General features: G+C 40.2%; 1 protein-coding gene across 5 annotated transcripts in view; it reads left to right on the top strand.

Moving 5' to 3' along the window:
- LOC124118187 (rab11 family-interacting protein 4-like) overlaps positions 1-24,908 on the top strand; it is a 297,536-nt gene that overhangs the window by 91,994 nt on the left and 180,634 nt on the right. For 3 of the 5 annotated variants that reach the window (XM_048387106.1, XM_048387105.1, XM_048387104.1), the window contains exons 6-7: positions 3,954-4,022; positions 24,800-24,835. In XM_048387106.1, coding sequence (XP_048243063.1) covers positions 3,954-4,022; positions 24,800-24,835 — 105 coding nt within the window. The remainder of the gene's footprint in view (positions 1-3,953; positions 4,023-24,799; positions 24,836-24,908) is intronic. The other 2 variants (XM_046480299.2, XM_048387107.1) reach the window with 2 other exon arrangements.

Genomic DNA, 24,908 nt, shown 5'->3' with positions numbered 1-24,908 from the left:
ATAATAACCTTGCTACAGGCCAATACTACATAGTCTTTTACTGGTTACCCAGCCATGTTGGAATTGTTGGTAACACAATGGCCTATGCTGCAGCTAAAGAAGCACTCAACAAATCTGTGACACCACTTCTAATTCCATACAGCGATGATAAACCTGTGATCAGATGCTATATCCGAGATCTAATGCAAAAGAAGTGGGACACCCAAGTAGGTATCAATAAATTACATCAAATTAAACCAAATATCGGTTACACCTACTTGGGTTGTCAGTCCAGATTTGAAGGGGTCATAATGCGATGATGTCGTATTGGCTACACCAGATACACTCATGAATATTTATTGAAAGGTGAGGATCCTCCATTTTGTATCCTTTTTGATGAGAGAATCATGGTCAAGCATGTCCTGCTTGACTGTGTTGATTTTGCCATTTCAAGGGATAAATATTTCAAATCGTCATCTGTCAAGCATCTTTTTAATTGTATTAATCCCATTTAATTATTTGTTTTTTAAAAGAAATAGAATTTTAAAATAAATTTTAAAACATACGTTATGTAATTAATAAATGATCTTTTTAGACTTGGTGGAAGGAAATTAGTTAACTTGGATTGTAAGTGGCTGTACCCTTGATGGGGATTGAAGTAGTGTAAAATGATTGTCCCCCAGAGAGGGTATAGAAGACCACATCATTCCGTTCCCATGGCGGGAGTGGGGACCACAAGACAAAGTATTGATGCTATGGATGCCAATGACTGGCACCACCTACCCCAAGCCTTTCAAGTTGTCGAGACCCCTGTAGGTTGGACATTAGGGATCGAGCTATTGGCACAACTGCGACAGGACACAGCCATGCTGATCTGCCACAGGGTCTTCACTCAGCTCTCCTCCATCGGTTGGGCTTGATCATCCAGAAATCAGAGCTCACGCCCTCGTACAATCTCCAATTTATCGTAGGCCGCCTTCAGTCTGATCGAGACCTCCTATCTGTACCCAGGGACAGGTGGCCTTGAATCCAACACCACCTTCTCCCTGCTCTACAACAACCCAGCACTCTCTGCCAATGGCTTCCCACATCAGCACAGGACCTGACATCCAGAGGAAAGCTTCAACTATGCCCTATGCAAATGTTCCTTGCTCCCTTCATCAGGCCCCAGATGACCTCAAGCCGCATCTACAATGGTTGGATGGTGGAGTCGAATGTCTTGGACGCGTCTCCTTGACACAGCTTACGACGTCATTACACCTGACGTAGATGCTTCCCTCCAAGGCTGGGGATCACATCTGGAGGGTCAAATCTCCTTGGCTGTGGTCTGCCGCTCAACAGCAGTGGTATATCAACAACCTAGAACTGGAGGCATTTATCCTGGCCTATATCTCACTGGAAGCAGATGCTCAATGTTGTCGCAACATTCTTGCAGACGTCCTCTCCAGACCGGACAGGGTAGCCCCCACAGAATGGAAACTCCATCCGGACGCCTTCGGTCTTGTCTGTCAACACCTTGACGATCCCAACATTGACCTGTTTGCCACCAGCCAGAACTTCAAGGTTTGGACCTTCATCTCTCTGGTGCTGGATCAGCAAGCCTGGGCAGTCAACACTTTCAGCGTACCCTGCCAGTGCTCCTTCCCAGTGTCCTTAAGAAGATCAGATTGACCCGGAGCCTTTGATAGACTTTGATAGTGTTTTGGTGGCTGTCGAGAAGCTGGTTTGTTGACCTCAGAGAAATGTCCTCCACCAACACCATCAAACTTCCAGGCTGGCCAAACTTGCTGACTCACCCCCACAGCAGACTACCACACTGGCATCAGACAGGCTACATCTTCACCCCAGGTCCATTTACAAAGAGCTTTAAGCCAGGGGTCCGGAAACCGTCATATGCGCCGGACATGTCCGATTGGGAATCTCAAATGTCCGGTTTAAAATATTGCTTACCGGACATTTTAAAAAGTATTGTCCGGACATTCTTAAATTTTGACCGGACATGATCAACAGTAGATTTGAAGACGAACAAGAGCTCCTACTATGTCCGGTAGGGGCACTGTGATGTTTCATCAGACGCTCCAAAACGTCTTCGCCTCTGAATACCGACATCTCCAACATCTCAGGCAGAAGTCAGCCACAACATGATCGTCATGTGGCTTCACGCCTACATCCTTCAGGCCTATGAGGCCATTGAACTTGATCCTCCAAGAGCAAGCAACCCACATGAGATCCGGGTGGTTGCCTCCACCATGGTGCTACATAGCAACTGCTACATACACGCCATCATGGAAGGCTGCTTCTGGTGCTCAGACACCGTCTTTGCCAGCCACTACCTGCGAGATGTCGCCTTTGAAAAAGGGGAGCATCTGCAGTTTCAGCCCTTTGGTGGTTGCCTGACACCACTGACGCATCCACGTGTCCAGAGCCAACCTTTTGACCTCTCCGTTGCTTGTCACCCTTGACTGGATGGTTACATGATGCACACATTACCTCGGTACTTCAGTATTAGATGATTTTAACTCTGTTTAATACTTTTACTGTAACGATACCTGGACATCACGCATACCTGACTCTCTCCCTCCCTGCTGACAGGAATGGTTGCTCGATGCCAGACTTCGATGTTGCTGATTGGTGCAGTCTGTAGAGACACAGGAGATCACAACTGAAGGTATACCCTCCGTCGTATCGTACAATGCAGATGCATTAAGGAGTAATGCAGGATAAGTTAAATAATCTAGTTAAATGCTAGATATTTTTTATATTTGTATACTTATCCTGCATTACATTGTCTAAAGTGGCCCACCAATCACAGAGCTATCTCTTCTTTATGCCTTCAGATGTGCTGCTTTAGCAGTAATGTGCTGTCACCACTTTCGGGGTCACATGGGAGCTGTGTGATAGGGTTGGTCACACAACCAGTTGGAACAACTTCTTCAGCAACAAGACCTCTCACAAGCTCTTTCTCTCTGTCAAGAACAAGCAGTAAATCTATTAAGGAGTAATGCAGGATAAATATATAAATGTAAAAATATCTAGGATTTACTAGTTTTCTCGTTTGTCCAGTATTTGATCTGTAACAAATCAACAATGATAAGAATTTTAAATGAGAATTTTATTTGAAATATACCTTTTGTTGATGTGACCGCGCACCCTTGACCCTGGGTTTAACTTAATGACGCTGAAGCGGTGTAGTACGTTGTAGAACAATGTTGCAGAGTATTTAACTTTATGTAGGTGCAACAGTAATGTACCAGCTATATTTTGTTATGATTTATTGTTATTACGTAAGCATGTCTAAAGGACACATGCGTTTTTATACGAGTGGCATATATTATTCTTCAAAACTTTCTAGATAATTACAATACTAATCATCTTTGTAAAAAAATCGACTCCGGCATAATCATATCGTCACCATTTATCTCCATTTGTGGTTTAATTGTTTATCCTTAAGATATCTATTATTATTTTCTATTTATAAATGTCAATGAAGGGAATTCCCTGTATAATAGATGACATCATTGGGAAACCTCAAGGTTATTTTACCTCTGTCACATAAGAGCTCACTATCATTGAGGAGATTTGTGTCATAAGTAAGATAATATTTTCATGGGTTTAAGACAGCTTCAAGAAGAGCTCTTATGGCAGTCGTAACTTTTGTTGCAAGTCTCTAAGATATGTCTTGGCTAAGACAGTTTAGTGAATAGGCCATTGGTTTCTGAATGATAACTTCAACAAAAAAGTATGGATTTAAACAATTATTGAGAGAAGTAGTCTGTATTCAGGTAGTCAGAAATGAGGTGGCATGCATACCTGCAGTTTAGCACAAATTAAAGAGTATTTCTGTAATAATTTTCAAGCAAAGCCAATTGTCTTCACTCTTGGTAAACAGCTCCTGATGCTCTAAGACTCTAAGTTTCATTTGTTTAGTTTCACTGAGTTGATGCCTTTAACTTAAAAACAAAATTTTCTTTCAGTACTCCAGTAACTTTAAGGAAAAGTCACAACAAAAAGGAAATACTGTCAAGACCTCACAAACGAACATGGTACAACCCTTTATTTTACATAATACTGTTGTTTCAGTGTCTGATGTGCTACCTTGCATGTATTTTTCTAACCCCAGACAATTATTAGCTTCTACTTGCATGTGCCTTGCTTGTACCTGATCATAATTTGGATTCAGAAATCCTTTCCATCCAAGATGTTAAACTTCTATGAGCTTTGTTGAAAATATAAACCTTTAGCCTGCTGAATTATTTTCACACTTCTTACCCCTGCCTGCTGGATTAATTTTAGCATAAGGCGCTCTAAAGAGGGTGGGTGATTTCAAACAGTCGGTGCCTCATTAAACAAGGGCCAATTGAAGAAATATTTTGCACATTTATTCCTGATAGAAAACTACACAATACTATATAAAAATATCCCGATGTTTTCAATCATACCAAGGATAAGACCAAAGCGAAAACAAAATTAGTAAATGTTCTAAACAGAAAAATAACTTAATTTTCGAGGTCATCATGTCAGTTGCAGAAATACGAATATTCGGGTTAATCTGACGTGTCATGTTATAAAATTTGCAGGAAACAATTAATGACTTATAAATATTCACTAATTCTAATTTCAAGCGTTTTGGCTGAATATTTACGATATACAAAAATAAACAACCGTGTCATGATGCTAGCAGACGTCCTAAAATCAAACATGGCGCGCTTCGCCCGACCTCCGCATAACTTATTGCTATTTTAATATCAACAAAGTTTACATTGCCTTTATAAATATAACTTGGCGAAAGTTGATGATCTTCTCCTTCGAAGAATGTTTTATTCGTCATATTCCGAATTATATGACAAGAGAAAAACGAAAATAAAGATCATGAATTCTGACAGCACTATTTCAATAAGTGCAAAGGTCACCGGATGTGATGTCACAGACAGGGGTAGTCTGCTGATAATCTTTCGTAACAAAACAATTACAGTAAATTTTGAAATAGTTCGCCTATCACATACAGCAAAAACATAAGTCCATACACAGTATCAGTAATCGCCACTAACATGAAATAAAAATGTGACTTTGACGATATAATTCGCGTATTAGTTAATCCGTTTGACCTTACATGCTCCCGTGACCCTGAAACGGTAGACGATAAATCAACATGCCACATGCAAGTATCTCGGTATCTTTTATTTGAACTTCTGTTGATATTTAAGAATCACCATTCAATGTTACGGTGAATATAAATGGGACATGATTCATATTTCTGCGATGTACACGCTGATAAGTTTCACTACAACGAGTGTATCCCACGTAATACGCCTATGGATATCGTCGATCAGCAAGATCACCCTCTACAACAGGTGCGCGAAAATTGGCTTGACAAAACTTGTTTCAAAATAACATCCCCGCGTTGCTGAATATGATAGGGTATATATAAGCAATAAAATGCTACGTACATATTTTTGGTGTTAGTTCCACATTACATTTGTGATAGTTTTCCTTTCGGGAATACATTCATAGATTCTAGCATGATTTTAGAACAGTTTCACGAAGGATTTCTAAATTTATTCCAAAAATATGAAGACCACCATGATTGCGTATTGATTATAGATTTGTAATTGTTTAATTATTTATAGCTGTTTACAGGTTTTAAAATTTTAAGTTATATTTAGTAGTTATTTTTTCCCCACAATGATTGTGTGTGTGGACAGTAAACATTGGTCTTTGCATCAGCACAGTGTAACTGATCAAACTTCAATTATTATCTTTAGTTTAAACATATTTTTTCAACAGTTAGTATCTTTCACTCTGAAAATCAACTATGTGAATAAGTAACTCTCTAATGTCATCATTTTAATTTTAGTATTCATTGAATAATGAATAAATCAGATCCTTAACATATATACATACATGTACTAAACTCATATTGACATTAATCTTGTGCATTATGTGTTTTGTTTCCAAATAAAACAATTCTGAAATATAATTTAATAGGAATATGATACATTAATTACAGTAACAGTACCTGTAACAGTACATGACATTTTTGTTTCTTTAATCACAAGAACCATGGTGGCACATAAGCTGGTAAGCTAGCCATATGTTTCTTAGAAAATGCTATCTCAGTCTTCTGGTTGGAATGAAAAGAAACATGCCTGTGTACATGTTTACCCTTGCCAGATGTATTTTTTCCAGTCAGCCAATCCATTTCTTTTGTTCACCTTATGTGGTCTATTTTATACATACAGGTACTGCTTCCAACCTGTTTTTCCTTTGTATGCAATCACAGTATCACAACTTCCTCAGCTGGTGTGTATAAAAGCTCCCCTGTCATCATGAAAAAAGAATGATAAAGGAAAGTCATGTTTTCATTCAAAAACATATCTGTCTTTCCTTGAATACTTTTTGTCTAAGTGCCAGAAATGTCAGTGTCATAAAAAAAAATAAAAAACGATTTTCATAAGGACTTTTCAAACCATGTGACAAGTTAGGTAGAATTATAACTTTATAAGCCCTCATTTCTGAGGTCTCCATATTTTTCAAATTTTTATATATTTTTAGGACAAAACATTATCCGTGTAGATCTGCCTGTTTTGTTATGTAAAACAAATTTTTGTCTTAAAATGAGAAAAGGAATCATTCAGACGAAATTTTTTTATCCCATTGATTTACGAAAACCAGTTGAAATGTACAGTGGTGACTTTTGTACCCAAAATTTCTAGTGATTTGGTACCCAAATAGTTATGTGATTTTGTAGATCTACCTAGAATTATTTCAAAGATATACATTAATTTTGGTGTCTTAAAGCTCTGCACGCTAACATCGAACCCATTTGACAGAGGTGTCACTTCCCGTGCATCTAATGTCGAACCCATTCGACAGGCGAATAGCATAACGACACCCCAAAATAAAACTCGCCATATCTATTTACCAAGAAGGCTTTGCGTAACATTTAAATTACGTATGACATGCATAAATGCTCAGTTTGCTCAATATCAAAACTTTCAGTCATTTATTTACCTCAAAAAGAAAATATCGCGAGTTAAAAAAGTTTCGGCCAAACTTCTCGGCACACAACTACCAGAAACGGCCATTCTTGACTTTTGGCACTTCACGTTGAGCGGCATGCAGTCCGATATTTTCTTCATAATTTCATGGCCATATATATGGTATGAAAAATTCTCAATAATATCTGGTCAAACTCATCTTCCCGAGGTAAGAGAGTTAACTGACTTTAAAGTCCAGTTTCCACCCTTGCCGAACTAGTCTGGAATTCCTGGGCTCTATTGTGGCGCCACCAGTGGCTATTATGAGTTATGTCCATTCTAAGCCTCTCCAATGGACCAATTAGATGCCACCTCTCGTATCACTTGCATTTGCTTGAAACAAAATGGCGGTGCCAAGTCAAGACGATCTGATCGATAATCAGTATCTTTATTGTGATAAAACGGGTCTTACATCGCGAAGTGCACCAAATTAGGTGAGCACCTTGATTAAAAACATGAAAGTATCGAGTTAGTGGTGCACATGCTTCACAAATCCCACAAATCAACCGAATTTCGATTACTTGGCAGGATTTTGATTGGACTCTGCAATAATTCGTTAGTGCAGCCAATTTACTCCATAATACAAGCCTAGTTCGGCAAGGGTGGAAACTGGACTTTTATAATCAGTTTGTGCAGAAACAACAAAACATGATGTAGGTAAAAAATATGTTTATTTACAACATCTTTGGAGAATTGAGGGGGCTACTTCGGTTGCTGGAGGGTCGCTAACCCTGGGTATGTTAGAGGTGAAGGATAACCTGTAGGTCGTGGACCCGCGGTTAGAAGGCAAGGGAAGTAACCTGTAGGTCGTGGACCCGTGGTTAGGACGTCGAGGACCTAATGGTGGGATTAGTTGCCCTGGGGTCGTGGACCCGGACATCCCTATGGACGGTTCCTGGTGTAAGATCAGGAAGCCCATGTAGATAGTGTCCTGCTGCCGTATGAATTGGGGGCTAGTCAGCTCATTCCGTGCTTCCGTACTGGCGCTTAAAAGCACTGAATGAGCTGAAGGCCTAGCCTATGGGAGCTGAAAGGGGCAACCGAAGAAGCCCCCCCTACAAGGCGGCAAGCAGGGGAGGATGGTGGGAGAGATTTTGAGAGAATTACGCCGTGACAATAGAATTTACAAGAAAGACAAAGCGAGATCTTTGGGGTTAAATAGCCTCGAGGCATGACGTCACCGGAAACTTTACTGAGCATGCGTGGCTGAGAAATTGATGCATTGTGGGATATGAAGCTGGTAACCTTATACATAACAGAAAAGCATGGCTAATGATGTGACGTGAAAAGAAAATATAAGAAGTGACAGTAGGTAAATGTAAGACATAAGCATGTACTTGCTAGTGAAGAGTGTAATTATGGTGAGAAAATAACAGGGTATAGTAGACTGGATGCAGAAGTACGCATATGACTACGTAGGTAATGAAACCTGTCGATATGACTTGCGTAAACTTCTTTGTCCCTGCACAAACTAAAATAATAAATTACCATTTTGTGCAGAAACAACAAAACATGATGTAGGTAAAAAATATGTTTATTTACAACATCTTTGGAGAATTGAGGGGGCTACTTCGGTTGCCGGAGGGTCGCCAACCCTGGGTATGTTAGAGGTGAAGGATAACCTGTAGGTTGTGGACCCGCGGTTAGGACGGCGAGGACCTAATGGTGGGATTAGTTGCCCTGGGGTCGTGGACCCGGACATCCCTATGGACGGTTCTTGGTGTAAGATCAGGAAGCCCATGTAGATAGTGTCCTGCCGCCGTATGAATTGGGGGCTAGTCAGCTCATTCCGTGCTTCCGTACTGGCGCTTAAAAGCACTGAATGAGCTGAAGGCCCAAAGGAGGTTGGCAACCGAGAGCCCCCAATGAATAGTAGGGATATATATGTAAGATGTAAGAAGAAAAACTTAAAAATGTGAAAGTTACCAACATTTAGTGGCAGTGATGCAACCTAAGCATGCTTGAACTAAACGCTGTTGGCTACTAAATGACAATGGTATGGCATCCTTAACCTAAATAAGGCAGTACATGTGAACCAGGACGGGAGTCTTCACACTGAGTACATTGTAACCACAGTCACTGGCTCCATGCGAAGTTCCGTGATAGCATCAATCACAGTTAAAACCAAGTGTCAAAGTCGGAATGCACATTTGGACACGGCACAGTATGTGGCAGTAGTCACGTGCACGGCATGGCTACTATCTGAGTCTGTAGTTCCTCCAGCACCACTATTACACAAGAGTACAGTTTGTGTCACATTGTACGGGATACAATACGATTGAGTTGCGCACCACAGAGTCACAGATTGCATCATAAATATCACAAGTCACACTGCACTGGAGTCACGAGCCTGAACGTCGCATAAGATGGGGTAAGTTACTATGCAGATTGTTCTCTGTTGGTTAAACATTATATGTTACACAAGGAGATCTGTGCTTGTCTCAAGGTATCTTCCGGGGTTCGAATGTACCTGGTGAAGCAGTCTGAACTCCACCTTCCCAGGGTTTTGATGAGATGGTCCTCCATTCTCACTTGTGCAGCCGTGGTAGCTGCGCCAATCCTGAATGAATGTCCTGAATAAGATTTGGAGCTCAAGCCTATCCGACACATGATAATGTTGAGCCATCTTAGAAATGTAGTCCTCGTAATAGCATGGAAACAGCTGTCCACGAAGAGGGGATCGTGGGCCTGAGCCCCGCACTTGCGTCTTATGCGGATCAGTTGTGAGAGGCTTCGAACCGGGCAAGCTGGCTTGTTTGTGGCAAACAGGGAGATGGCCACTCCTAGTCGGAAAGGGTCAGTTTTTGAAGTTTTCAATGTGAGGATACATCTGTTTCTGTTATAATCGCAGATGACATCTTGGACACATAAATTGACATCTGCATCAAAACTGTCTGAACAGGTGAACTCGCCACACCTGAGGAAGCCGAAGAAGGCAACAGTACACATAGTAATCATGATAAAGTCATTAAAAGGACCCAGAACGCCGTTCTTCAGCAGAGTGATAATTTGACACAGAATATTGTAAGTGATGGGTAGTCTCTTGCATTTTGGTGGGGCTTGTAGTTTCTTGTTTCCAAGCAGAAGAGTTTGAATACGTGAGTTGGCGCCCAAGTTGGCAGAGTCGAAGAGTGTTGGTATTCCTGCTTGTAGGTTAGTATATCTGATGCCCGCCAGGTAAGTTTTAACCATAGTATAGGATAGCTTGAGCTTGCCGAAGCAGTGGGCGAGGAAAAACTGAACGTAGCTTTCGTGTAGCGGTGGGAGTCCTGGACATGTCCTAGAGAGCAAATTCACAATAATCATGAAGTTGGTGTAGCACTGAACACCGGTAGCATAGGTATCCTTTGTCCGCGGGGCAAGGGCTGCTGACCATAATGTGTCCAGGTGCCTTGTCAATTCCACATGATTTGAGAGGCTGGAGGGCACTGTATGGGTTCGATCTGGGCTGCCGGGGCAAGGGAGCGGAACAGGTCCAGCTGTGAACGAGAAAGAGCATCAGCTAAAGTATTGTGCGCCCCAGGGATGTGCTTAGCTAATACTATGAAATTGCCTTTAGCTGCCGTCCATGTTAGGGTACGCATAAGAGACATGACTTTTCGGCATTTAGATCTCCCTTTGCGAATGATGTGTACGATGGCTTGGTTGTCGCAATGGAATAATACTCTAAACCGAGTCCAACTATGTCCCCAAAGTACAGATGCTATTACGATAGGATACAGTTCGAGGAAGGCGAGAGAATGTTCAACGCTTAATTCTGTGAGTAGGTTGTCTGGCCACTTCTCTGAGAACCACGCTCCTTGAAATTATCCGCCGAATCCGAACGAAGTAGAGGCATCGGTAAACAAGTCCATGTCCTGATTGGAGGTAGAGTAAGCATCATGGAATAGGGACACGCCATTCCACTGTTGTAGAAAGATATGCCACATGTGGAGATCTTGTTGGCACTCTGTAGACAAATGTATCTGGTAATGCAGTTTCTTCACTGATTTGGCCATATCCAACAGATGAGAAATGAAAGATCTGCCGGGAATGATGACCTTACAGGCATAGCTTAAGTGTCCCAATAAAGATAAGAGTTCTCTCTTTGTACATTATTTCTTCTGGGAGAACTCATGAAGTAAGGCTGATATCCTGTCCAGCTTATCTTGTGGTAGGCTAGCTGTCATGGTGTTGGTATCCAGATTAATGCCCAGGTATTCCAAGGGTGTGGCAGGTCCCATTGTCTTGTGCTCGGCTATTGGGATGCACATCTCTTGGAACAGTTTACGCAGGTTCGTCATGGTTTGTTGGGCATCGGCTTCAGGGGAGTCTATAGTGAGGAAATCATCCAGGAGATGGAGAATGTGTTGAATGCCATAGTTATGATGTAGTATCCAGCATAAAGCTTCTGACAGAGTGTCAAACAATTTTGGGCTTGAACGACATCCAAAGGCCAGCCGTTTGTAAAAGTAGTACTGCTGTTCCCACTTGAAACCAAAGAAAGGTATAAATGCATTTGCTATCGGGACCTGTTTGAAAGCGTCCGAAATGTCAAGTTTACATAGTTTGGCACCACGCCCTTGATTTGAGATGATAGCGATAGCGTGGTCAATTGTCACATAAGAAAGAGAACACTGATCTTTGTCGATGAGTTCGTTGATGCTTAGTATTTCAGGTTTGTCGTGGGGGGCTGATAGGTCTAGAATCAGTCTCTTCTTCTGGCTGTATTTCCCAATGGCCAACCCGAGGGGGCTCACCCTGTATACGGCATATGGCACTGTCGAAAATGGACCTGCAACATAATCCTTTGTAACTTCGGATTTGATGAGAAGTGACACTCAGCCTGGTCTTTTCTAGCACTGTAATTGTTGTTGCACTCTATGGAAGTTGTAGGTAGTGGATTAATTAAAGGGTTGAAACCGTATCTTAGACCATTGATCAAATAGTTGGTGAACTGGATATCCGGATGAAGAGCAAGTTCGAGTTGTAGACGGGCGTGGTTAATAGGAGTGAGTGAAGATGATGTGGGCACTGTTTCCATGGGTATGGCGGATTCATTAGGGGTGGTATCCAGTCAAACCTTCTTTCTCTTGTCACTACAATTGTTTTTCCCGTGGCTTGGCTCCTTGCATGTTAGGCAGACATGCTCAAACAGACAGTTTCTTCTGGCGCAACCCTGGTCGTTGAAATTGTTGCAAATTTCTTTTCCGTTGAACCTGACCTTGGGACGTCCCCTGATATCGGCCTTGTCTTGTCGATATCCTTGCGGTCTGTCGGAGACTGGTGTGTTGAACCTCCGGGGTTTGAACTCATGGCAATGGTCACTATGGTGTCACGCTATGGCAGATATGACAAGACTTGGAGGTTCTTGTAGAGCACCTAGTGAGAATTCTTTGATCAGGCATATCCCACCTGATGGTTTGGCCTTTCTCAGCATAGGAGGCCACACGAGAAGCAAAGAGTTTATGGTAATCGTAGTGGTTGCTCTTTCCTGGGAATTGTTGCGCTAGATTTATGACTGTCCTTTCGTGAGCGTCCAACTGGCGCCTGAGTTCGTCGTTGTTTTCACAATAGATGTTCTTGAATGTGGTGAAAGCCACAATGAAATCTGGTAACGACAGGGTTCTTGATAAGTTGGCATTTGGGCTACCTTGACTTAATCCCTTTTCGCCGTAATCTATGTCTTATAATAGGAGAACTAAATTCACGTATTTACCGGCTTTGATCTTATCCTTGATCGCTTCTGGCACTGTGTCAATCGGGGGCAGGCTGTCTGAGGGCACCGCTTGCCGCATCTGGTGTGGGGCTCTGTTTACATTCTCTTGGCGCATGGCACAGATAAGTTCCTTCAACTCTCTGACCTCGTCTCTCAGGTTTTTATCAGCAATGTTGGATACCGGAACTTCCGTCTGGTTACTGCGCAGGTCAGAGATGGAATGCAGATTGTCGTAAACACTGCCAAGTGTAGTCATGGTAGTCATGGTTGAATGTTTCTCCTGTCGTGCATTCTCTGGCTAAGTCGTCTGGAGTCTGGATTGCTTATTGTGTCTGCGGACTGTCGTTCCTAGTTGGCCTGTTGTTGTTGTCACTGGGGTCATCTATCAGCCGGCCACTTGCTACGTTTTCCTTGTACAGTTGTAGCAAGAATTTCCGAGACCACGCAGCTGGAACTTTCTTCCCCAGTTGTTCCAGTCTGTTTCTGAGGTCTGTGGCTGTCAGATACGGTGGGTTGGTGGCGTGAGACTGGCGAGATGTACGAGGGGGTGGTCCGCCATCTTGGTTGTTTACATCGGATGTTGTGGAAGGTAGATTAACTCTTTTGGTCCGCCCGGATTTCCTTGTGTGTGCGACACGTTTCCTCTTTGGATCCGACATTGTCAACACAATGGGAAGTTTCTCCGGTGAAGAATAATATGGCGTATTCAGTTGTGGATTCGTGAGAGATTTTGAGAGAATTACGCCGTGACAATAGAATTTACAAGAAAGACAAAGCGAGATCTTTGGGGTTAAATAGCCTCGAGGCATGACGTCACCGGAAACTTTACTGAGCATGCGTGGCTGAGAAATTGATGCATTGTGGGATATGAAGCTGGTAACCTTATACATAACAGAAAAGCATGGCTAATGATGTGACGTGAAAATAAAATATAAGAAGTGACAGTAGGTAAATGTAAGACGTAAGCATGTACTTGCTAGTGAAGAGTGTAATTATGGTGAGAAAATAACAGGGTATAGTAGACTAGATGCAGAAGTACGCATATGACTACGTAGGTAATGAAACCTGTCGATATGTCTTGCGTAAACTTCTTTGTCCCTGCACAAACTAAAATAATAAATTACCATTTTGTGCAGAAACAACAAAACATGATGTAGGTAAAAAATATGTTTATTTACAACATCTTTGGAGAATTGAGGGGGCTACTTCGGTTGCCGGAAGGTCGCCAACCCTGGGTATGTTAGAGGTGAAGGATAACCTGTAGGTCGTGGACCCGCGGTTAGAAGGCAAGGGAAGTAACCTGTAGGTCGTGGACCCGTGCACAAACTAAAATAATAAATTACCATTTTATTCTCTTGCCTAGGGAAGATGGGTCAAACTATGAGAAATTAATGTTGTTAAACCTTTTAACATGATTATAATTATAAAAAAGTACCTACATTTACTTGAAGAAAATGGCAACATTGTCCTTCCATATCTGATGCCAAATGTTGTAAGCTTTCCATTTGGGAACTTTAGACTCAACTTGATGTTTGGCATCCATGAATTTACTTCTATTTCCATGTTCATTCCAGTCTGACACGTCACAAAAGTTCATTCAGTGATATTGCAACAGCGATGTGTTGAAACATTCAACGAATAATATGTCCATACAATGAATGTACTCGTCAGTGTGTTTATACATTACTGTACTTTTCTATGTAGTAGCTCAACCTTTGGGTCACAAGTCAATGTGTTGGATGGTTTAAGAAGGTGTCAATTGAACACTTCTGAACAGTTATCACAGATATCCTTGTAATAACTGACCACATTCAAAATATTTTCTCGGAACTTGTTTGTGTAGCAGTATGCTTGTAAATAGAATATTGTTAGATTTTAAAGCATCATTATAGTAAACTGACGTGAATTAAATTAATAAGCTTAACCTAAATATTTAACTTTTATTTCCTTAAATACTTGTGTTAACTTCAGCACTTGCACAAATCTACTTATTCATAGGTAAGCTAGTTTCAGTATTTAGCTTGGGTAGTTCAGCCATTTATTTTTAGGTTCATGGCTATTGTCATTGGGTCGGTCACAGGTTTGGCCTGTGATTAGGTGGTTATTGTTCTCTAGTTTTCTGCAGGATCTCTGCAATCTGGTAGATACCCTGGATCAAATTTCTACTTGTCAGTCAGGATAGATCCTCTGCACATATTCTCAGCACATTCTCTTCACTGCATTATATAGCGGCTATTCACTGTAGGTCTAAAAGAGAGGTTCGAGCCTGTGTCCCTGAGATGAGGGCAGATCCTTGAGATCCTGAGACTACCTTGTACCAACTCCATGCCCATTCAAATAAATCCCTTTTGACCCTACAAGTTCTCCCCTACTATTGAGAGTACTATGAGTACCACTGTAATATTAGCATCTTGATCACAGTTCCTAATGAACCAATAGAAATGAGTCTTGATACTTCCTGCTTTGTCAGTTAGGTCGCACTGCCATGTTGCATCTTGTTTTTAGGATCCAAACACTTAACTTCCTTTGTAACATTTTTCGTAGCATGGCATGTGTCATTTGTTGATAAATTTATTGATGACCAGATTCTTGTCATGACAATGTGATTCTACATGTTCTCAAACACCATTATCAACACTTTCAAGATATTCATATCAAAGAGCCAAGTTCAAATACGTTTGTGTTTCTGTGTGCTGGAATTGTCTACTTTTGATACAGTCTCTGTCACGATAAGTTTGTGAGTGGTAGCTCCAATGCAGACAACATCAGTAAAATGAGAGTTTTTCCGTGTACCATGACAAGAGTCAGTAGGAATGCTAATTCCATTCTCGAAGGTCACAATTTCTTCTAAAAAATCTTGAACAACTTCTTTATAGTTTGAAAACATTTTAGGTATGAAAGCTGAACCAAGTCTACAAATATCATCTAATAAAAGTAGTTGTTGTCCACAAACTTTTGTCTACTTTGTAATTGCTGGAGTGTTAACCAGTGTTAAAGGGGCATTTGAGTGGATGGAGCTTATACAAGTGATCTGACAGGTCAAAATGACCTCATACTAATTTCATTGGTTAATGCGTTAACGGGTGACATCATGTAAACACCCACCCACGTGGGCGTTTCAAAACAAAATTAAACGATTCCAAGACTTTTCAACAAACTGGTAAGTCTTTGTTTTAAAAACTTCCTGCCATGACATCTTCACATCTTCATAAGATGTAACTGTGGAATGTCCATGATTTATGTTTTATTCCCATCCAACACACAAATTGGTTCTGCGCTATTCTCTGGATGAGAACGCGTTTGTCGTGATGAATAAGAGCAGTGTTTGTGAACAAAACACCATAATATGTATTACTACACCAAACGTAATCCTGTGGTGCAAAGTATATTTACAGTTTATGAGTAGCATTTTTCACAATATACACGGCAATCGATGATTTCAACTGTGTATTTTTTTTGTTCGTCTTGCCTTCATCTTGAATCTGGATGGCAACAGTTGTGCAAACCCTAGTTATGGTCAAAACATTTTCAAGTCATTAAAGTAGTTTTTTGTTGTTTCCCTCACATGTTTTCACTGCACAGTTGCAATGAGTTTTGGCAAACTCACACTTGCCCGATAGCTCCTCATACCGAAGTCACTAGATCTGTGAAACTTTGCGGTCCGAGTGACCCACATTCCCTGTTGATTGACATGCCAAGTGTTATTTGCATAAGGCCATCCATATTTATTGTATGTTTTCCTTACCTCAAACCTCAACTAACTAGAGAGCAGGAGGACGAAATAAATTATAACATTTATAAAAACAATGTCTTCAATGATTGCGTAAGTTATTTTATGACATTTAAATAAAAGTTTAAAACACTTGGTACTTGAATCTAGTCTATAAATGAATTTTTATGATGTAGGTCGAGTCGTTATACTTAGGAAACAAATTTTTAATAAACAACTGAAGAAAGATAAAGTCTAGATTTAGTAGAATATTTTTATTAGATTTGTGCCCAATTTTCCACTGCGTCATGAAAAATTGCGACCCCGAAAACTTTATAATATTTCACGTCACAATAGAGATGGGGAACTCAGACAACACGGACAGAATATTTAGATAAATATTTGTTCATACTAATTCTGTCATGTTCGTGAACATGGATTTCAACATTATTGTCATCAAGATTATTCAGGGAGCTGCCTACAAGGATCATCATCTCTTTTAACTACTTGGGCATGAACACATGTTTTGGTCTCGCTGCTCAAAGCAACAATGTCGCATTCAGATGCATTTTTTCTCCATCCATGACCATCATCTGTCATAATGTCAATGCTTCAACAAACTTCCTGGTCAGTTGATTTCAACAATGTGGTACACACAGCCTCATTCACTGAATCATCAGAAGATTCCTTAAAAATACCCAGCCACGTGATCAAAGTTATGACCTCTGGATGAATGAATTAATTTGCATTTTTAGTAAAGAAATGTTTTTGTGAATACTATTATAAAAAAAATTGCTGTACATGGTATTTTGGGATTGCACTACAGATTTCTTCTATTTACTTTCTAAAACTTTTTGTTTTCTACCTTTCTGACCACGCGATCTCCTAGCAACCATGCCCTGTGAGCGCATCCGAGTTGGAATGCTACTAACTGTAAAGTACTTTACAATTTTGCTTGTCTTCAATATGAACAACAAAACATTTTGTGTGACGCTCAAATTGACGGAGAGTTGTTCACGATGATCAGGGGAGCCTTTGGTCATTTTGATTTTAACATTGATGACTTTATCGTGGAGAAAGTTCCAATTGAAGATGACATCATTCTGACTGATAACTCAAATCAAGAAGATGGCGCCCCTCTTCCCACCCTTGCAAAATCAGTGCCAATTCTTTGGGATTAGTGAATCAGTGTCACAGCCAGATATTACATTGTGGAACCAGATGAAGGCAAATATATCTATTTTGTCAACCATGCGTGACACAGCACAGGCTATCTCAGTTAGGAAATGTTGCATAAATTTGTCGATTTGAAAACAGTGCTTCAAATTCTTCTGGACTGAGCTGAATAGATGAATTGTTTGGAGAGATCCTAGATACATGGACTTGAAGAAACGGATATTAAACGTAGCAGCAGATGAAGGATTGGCGTGTAGCGAGGGAAAGTGATGCCAGATTGTGTTTTAAACCTTGTGTGCCAAGTGTATCAAAATCCACCAGACAAAAATACATGGGACACATGTGGATCTAATGATCAAACTCAGTTTTGTGTGTGAAAATTATGTGAAAGAAAAGGAAATCCATAATTAAGATTTTCTTGGAATATGTGTCTTGGAGTTTTTGTAAGTACAATATTATCTAGATAGGCCTAATGTAGGTCAAAACATCTAGTACATTTCCTTACTTATTTATCAGTTGCCTATGTGCATTGTTATATTGATACATGTGACATATTCATATATTGTAGTCAAGCTAAGAAATATTGGCACAACTTCTGGTGTCTAGGCCTCTTCCTGAACACTAGTTCAAAAATCTGTGTAATAATTTAAGTTTTATAAATATAATCTGATTATTGTGTGGTATAGATCTAACTGTTGAATGCAAGTGATCAAAACTAAACAAATATCTGTTGTTTTCCGATTGTACTGAAAGAATATTGTCTCTTATACTTTTGTAACTAACGCCATTTTTGTATTTATGTATCGTTTCTGTTACATTAACCGAAACTGCTGTTGTGCTGCTCTTCTGTTGTAAATATATACACCATAATACACTTTGACCACAAATGCATTGAAAGTGTCACATGTACACATGACCATGTGCTTTGCTATTTATAGGGCAAACCTAAATAAGCTCCACCCACTGTGATTGATGCAGACGCCAAGCATGACCTATTCGATTTTTTATATTAAAACTACAGAAAATTTATTGACTTATATCCTTATATGAAGCCATTTGTGGTATCCAAGATTTGTCATTCAAGTTGATATGAAGTTTGACGGTTTTCAAAAAGCTTCTCACGACACTCGGTTGTGTTTACATGGTCAGTCACTGTTCGAAACTGAAACACCACCACCTTGCGGTGGTCAGGGTGGAGCGTTATCGGTATTAAGATTTGTTTGTTTGTTTGTTGTTTAACGCCGCACTCAGCAATATTCCACCTATATGACGGTGGTCTGTAAATAATCGAGTCTGGACCAGACAATGAAGTGATTGACATCATGAGCCTCGATCAACGCAATTGGGATACGATGACATGCATCAACCAAGTCAGCGAACCTGACCACCTGATCCTGTTAGTCACCTCTTACGACAAGCATAGTTGCCTTTTTACGGCAAGCATGGGAGGCGGAAGACCTATTCTACACCAGATCTTCACGGTATTAAGAGAAATTATTCGAAAGACAGTCTGGAAGCTGTGAAACAAAGAAATTTGGAGAAGCAAAGATTATGAAACTTCAATACAAGCAATTATAACTTTTCAGTCAAAAACAGAGAAGACATTGATTTCGTTTATGAGCAAGCAAGGAAAATCAAAACTTTTCTTAGAGAAGGGAACCCTATAATCTAGTGACAAACAAGCAACTTCTCAAACAATCTTTTACTTGTGATTCTCCATTCTGCAAATGTGTAAGTTAGGATGAGTGTTATATACAGATTTTTTTATGTGCTGCAGAAAATGCTCTTGAAAAGCTGTGTTGTTGATTTTATTTGTACAGTTTGTCATGCTTGTTTCCTGCTCAGAAATAGAACATGAAAAAGATTAGACATACTTAGATCACATTCAACCCAGCCACAATATCCAGTGCATAGCTGCAAACTGTCACAAGTTTGTTTGTATTTGTTAAAGATTTGCAACTAATTTATGAATATACAATTTCTTCCTCAATTCATACAAATAATTTCTACCAAAGAATACACCAGGACTAAAGTTTTCATGATGGAGTAGTTGTTTTATTTTCAAAAAATCAAAATAAACAAAGAGAAGAAGGCTTTTGTCAAAATCATTGTGAAGCCCTAACATGTAATAGTAAATAATAATATTGACATGACAATAAAGCTTCCAGCCATTCTGGCATGGAACCCTTATTATCACATGATTCCTTTGAATATCCTACCTCTATTACCGGTACATCATAGCCATAAATTACTATTTAGGCTGTCATCACACTATAAAATCTTTTAATGTTCAACAGATGTCCTCTTCACTGTCAACTATTTGATTTGTTTGGGGGTAAACTCTATCCTCAATCTCAATGCAACTGTGCATGCACAAGGTGGGAAACATAACTTCTTTCCTGTGTGTGCTGGTGTTAACATAAAACTGTTTAATGACCTCCTCAGAGAGACACAAAGATGGCACCAGAGTGATGAATAAAAAAAGGGGGAACTCTGTCTACCCTTTTGAGGCTAGATCCTGTTTCACAACCCACCCACACACCCAAAACTAAGGAGCAGGAATCCAGCTCTGGTCTTCGGACAACAGTCTGAATGCTAGTTTGGTCCCTCAAGGTTTGTCAGAAACCTCTGAGCCCAACTCTATTCAAGTTACCCCCTTGGGAAAAGGAAGGGACTATCATGCTCAAATCTCATCCTCTATCTGTCATGGAAGTAATAGACACCATACTTCCCAGGTCCATAAACCTAATACCATACCAGGAGGCAATATTTGGAAGCTCGGGAACAATTTTCTCAGTCCAGAAAGCATGTTCCCTCAGCCATAGACACATGTGACAGTCATGTTTATTGATCTGATGAATTTGATTCACCAACCTATTACATCATGCAACTTGAACTCGTTGGCTCACAGTGCAACGGCCTTGGGGTGGGGGGCTACTGGCTCTTCTTGTGATGAAGATACCACACTCGCTTTCAAACCTAATAACTATTCATAGAAGGATATTATTTACAAACTACACCGGCTTATCCCTTCCTTACTTCCAGGGATATTATCTCTTATCCACTCTGGCATAGTATGTCACAGTCAGTTTTGGCTCCACAATTCTATAACAGCAGACTGACATCCGTTATTGATCAACTTTCACGTTTCACACCAATAAAAAAAATCCAAATTCAACTATCTTTATGGCATCGAGGTAAACATGAATCGAACAGCAGATGCCAAGAATCAGAAGGAATCCTCATGCTTTTCATGCCCCTACCTGGAGAAATACTTCTTCTCACCCCTAGCCCTAGCCAAGCAAGAAATGACCCCGTCGTACCACAAAGGGGCACTTGCTACTCGAGGTTGTAAATAGAGGCTACAAACTTTTTTTCCATCATCTCCATTCATCCCTGGGCTTCTGGGTACATCCCAACAAGGAGTTAGAGCCAACTCAAGACACTGTCTACATAGGGGCAAGGTTTCATCTACTAAAAGGTATCTTGGTGCCTCCAGAGGATGGATATCTAAGGGCAAGGGAGATGATCTGAAAAATGCTCGATCAGCCCATCAGGTCGCGCCGTTGATATATGTCTTGCCTAGGCATGCTAACTTCTCTCAAAGATCTAACCTACAGAGGGAGTCTACAGTTTAGGCTCAAATGAATACTTCCTGAAATATAGAACTGGAAGATAACCCCTCCTGGCCAGTTATTGGAATGACTTTGGTGGCTCCAGCATCACAGTGTTTTGCCAGGCATTCCTCTCATATTTCGGACTGCCTCCATGGTCTTGTGGTAGAGTGTCTGCCCAGGGATCAGAAGGTCGAGGGTTCGATCCCCGCTGCATCATACCAAAAGACGTTAAAAGATGGTATTTGTCATTTCCCTGCCTGGTGCTTGGCATTAAGGTGATAAAACAAGGACTGGTCGGCTCAGAGTGAGTATACTGTGTCTGAGTACAATATAAAATTGGCTTTAGTCCATTAGCACCTGCACACGTATGCATGCAGATATCATTATATAAGTGCAATAATCTTAAATGCAACGTTTAACCCCATTTCACAAACTGGATCGGGTGGTCAGGTTCGCTGACTTGGTTGATGCATGTCATCGTATCCCAATTGTATGGATCGATGCTCATGATGTCCATCACTGGATTGTCTGGTCCAGACTTGATTATTAACAGACCACTGTCATATAGGTGAAAAATTGCTGATTGCGGCGTTAAACAACAAACAAACAAACAAAATTAAACCCCATTTCACCTCACTTCTCACATTTCCCACATCACCTGTACTCAGACATGTCAGGCGAAGGATGGGGAGGTCACATAGACGCCATCACAGTCACAAAATGCATATCAGTTGTCTGTAAATGAGCTATATTATCCAAGCAGTCAGAGCATGAAGACATCTGTTCCACCACAGGTCAGAAACCACAGACAACACAACAGTGGTAGTATATATAAAGCATCAAGGGGGCACGAAGTCAAAAACATTTGTTGAAAGAGGTTACAAATTTATTTGCTTTGGCAGGCCCGATGAGTTGCAGGGTGGAAGCATGTCATATATGAGGCAAGTTAAACATACTTGCAGATTGCCTGTCTCAGAAGCACAAAGATCATGTTCATGGAATGATCCCTCCATCCCAGGGTATTAAAATGAATCACCCCTACGTTCAATACCCTACATCCAGATCTTCTTGCCACATACAGGCTACCTGTATTGCAAAAACAAATAACATACATAAATCAATTATCTATATGGAATGATTGTGGGGTTCAATTTGCATTTATTTAACCATCAGAAGATTTGATGATAAACTTTCTAAATTCATATTTGCTATATGATAATAATATCTACAAAATATACTTTATACCACAGGTGTCTTGAAATACTGTTGAATGAAAATCAGGATACATAACTACAGCAGGATAGTGTGTGGGTTTGTATGGGAAATAATTTGTCAACATTAAAATAAATATAATGTTACTAAAACAAGAAGATAAAACTATGATTTACATCTGTTTATGCATCATACACATTTTGTTGGGTAGTCAGTATGATTTGTTGTTTGTTGGGACAAATCTCTGTACTTTACTACTATTTTAAGAGCATGGGTATCAGAATTCTGTAAGAAATGATGGAACAATGAATTAATTACCGTAACACCTATGATGACTCAGCGCACATAATGGTGGGACACATGTTATAAGGGGCAGAATAATATGGGTAAATCTCATATTTCAAAGTATGATGACTAATATGTATATTGCAACTTAGTAACTTGGTGCCTAATAGATGCATGGTAGATTTCATTTGGCATATTTCTAAAAAATGATATAAATTTAAATATTCAGATGTAACTTTAATTTTGATATAAAAAGTAACATTTAAAATCAGTTGTTTAATTATTTTGAACGTTATTTCTTCTTAAAATATTTGTAAAGGCACGGATTTGTACCTACTTTATAGATCATTGGTAAAGGCCTGTCAAAGATGTTTGTGTGCTGCAAATGTAGGCGTATCACTAATTTTATTAAATTGAAGCCCATGGTGGTATTTGTTGAGATTTGAATGCTTTGAATTGTGGTGGGAAATAACACAAAGGCTGATAAATAAAATGATTCTGCATTATTTCATCGATGCAATATGTTAGCCCAGACTGACAGAATGCCTCGCTGTTTTCTGAGGTAGAAAATACTGTGGCAATATATTGTTTTTCATGACGTTTTTCCAGCTATCTTCCATAGTGACAATTCGTCTTGTGGTTGACGATTCAACAAATGTTGATATTATAAACTAATAATCACTACAAAATATGTGCTAGTTAAAAACATTCAGTTGTAAACAACCGTTTTTGAACGAAGGTGCAACAGGGTAACTCTTCAGCTTGGCTCCGTCTCTACATGTCACTAGTTGTCGCAGCGCGCATTGATCCGGGAACCAGACCGGAGCGTCAGCTTGGACCGTCGCTTATATCATTTCAAAAGGAGAGTTATTTCCCTTTGGAACAAAAAGATCACCCATTGTATGGCAGCCTCCACAATCTCCACCTTCATGCCTGGAAACTATCATGTCAAAGATGCAAGTTCTCGGTTTCTCTAAGTCAGCTTCAGAAGTGGTGGCTAGCTCATTGAGACCCTCTTTATCAGCCATCTATAATGTCAGGTGGAGAAAGTTCTGTCAATGCTGTATGGAAAGAGGTTTGCAAGACGTGGATATAATGATACCTACAGTGCTGATTTCTTACTCTATCCCAGAAAGGATCAGAACTCCAGAAATGGCACTGTTGAAGGCTACAGATCAGCACTTGCTTCAGTACTGCAACATGATGAACTCCCTGTACTCACCCAGTACTAAATCGACTTACGAAATCATTTTCTCTGGAGGATATAAACGCCCAGCACACTTTCCAAAAATGAAATTTATCAATTGTCCTGTCAGCCTTGATGGAATACCCATACAATCCTATGACAGATCCTACAGTACCAACAGCTTTGAAAAAGACAGCTTTTCTCCTAGCTATGGTTACAGCAGCAAGGATGTCTGAGTTACACACCATTGATATTTCCTCAATCATGCATGCACAAGACTGGAGCGTTATATATCCTTCAGGTTTCCACTGGTGTTTGTCCCACTCAGACATAGACAATGTACTGTTCTCAGTTTGAGCAAAACAGTGGATTGTCCAGACAGGCTACATGTCCCATCAGAGCTCTGAGGTATTATATCAAAGCTACACAAATTCACAGAAACAAGAGGAAACAGCACTTTATCTCTTGCAAGCCTTCGTCAGAAAGGGCTGGAGAGCAACATGTTCAATGTACCGGAAGTTACATCACAAATGACCTCTGAACCAGAAGTGACATCACACGTGACCTCCAAATCAGAAGTGACGCCATTAGTAAGGCCAATTATTACAAACCAAGTAACAAGCATGACATCACAGAACTAGAAGTGATGCCATTAATGCCAAAATGTTGTTTTTTACCAGGGGTAAAATCAATAAATTAGGCTTTCTTTTTCCATGTTATGCTATCTATTCAAAGAATATTACATCAGAAATTTGTCCTTCCCACTCCCCTCCCACTTGAATCTAGCTGATGAATGCAATTAGAATGTAATGATTGGATGATGTAAGGCTGTTGATGAAGATATTTTCCATAAATTTAGCCTGAACTTGACTTTTATTAATATGTATTTGTCTGTTTCAGTCCCAACAGAAGACTCACATCTGCTGCCTATGCTAGGTGAGCATATTACTGTCTGTGTCATGAAAGGCTATAAATGTTCACATATGCATTTGCCTTGTCTAATGGTCTT

Source organism: Haliotis rufescens, unplaced genomic scaffold (genome assembly GCF_023055435.1).
Source record: "Haliotis rufescens isolate VD_foot unplaced genomic scaffold, xgHalRufe1.0.p SCAF_65, whole genome shotgun sequence".
Taxonomy (NCBI): domain Eukaryota; kingdom Metazoa; phylum Mollusca; class Gastropoda; order Lepetellida; family Haliotidae; genus Haliotis; species Haliotis rufescens.
Note: the sequence above shows the minus strand (reverse complement) of the source record. Positions and strands in the feature narration are given on the sequence as shown.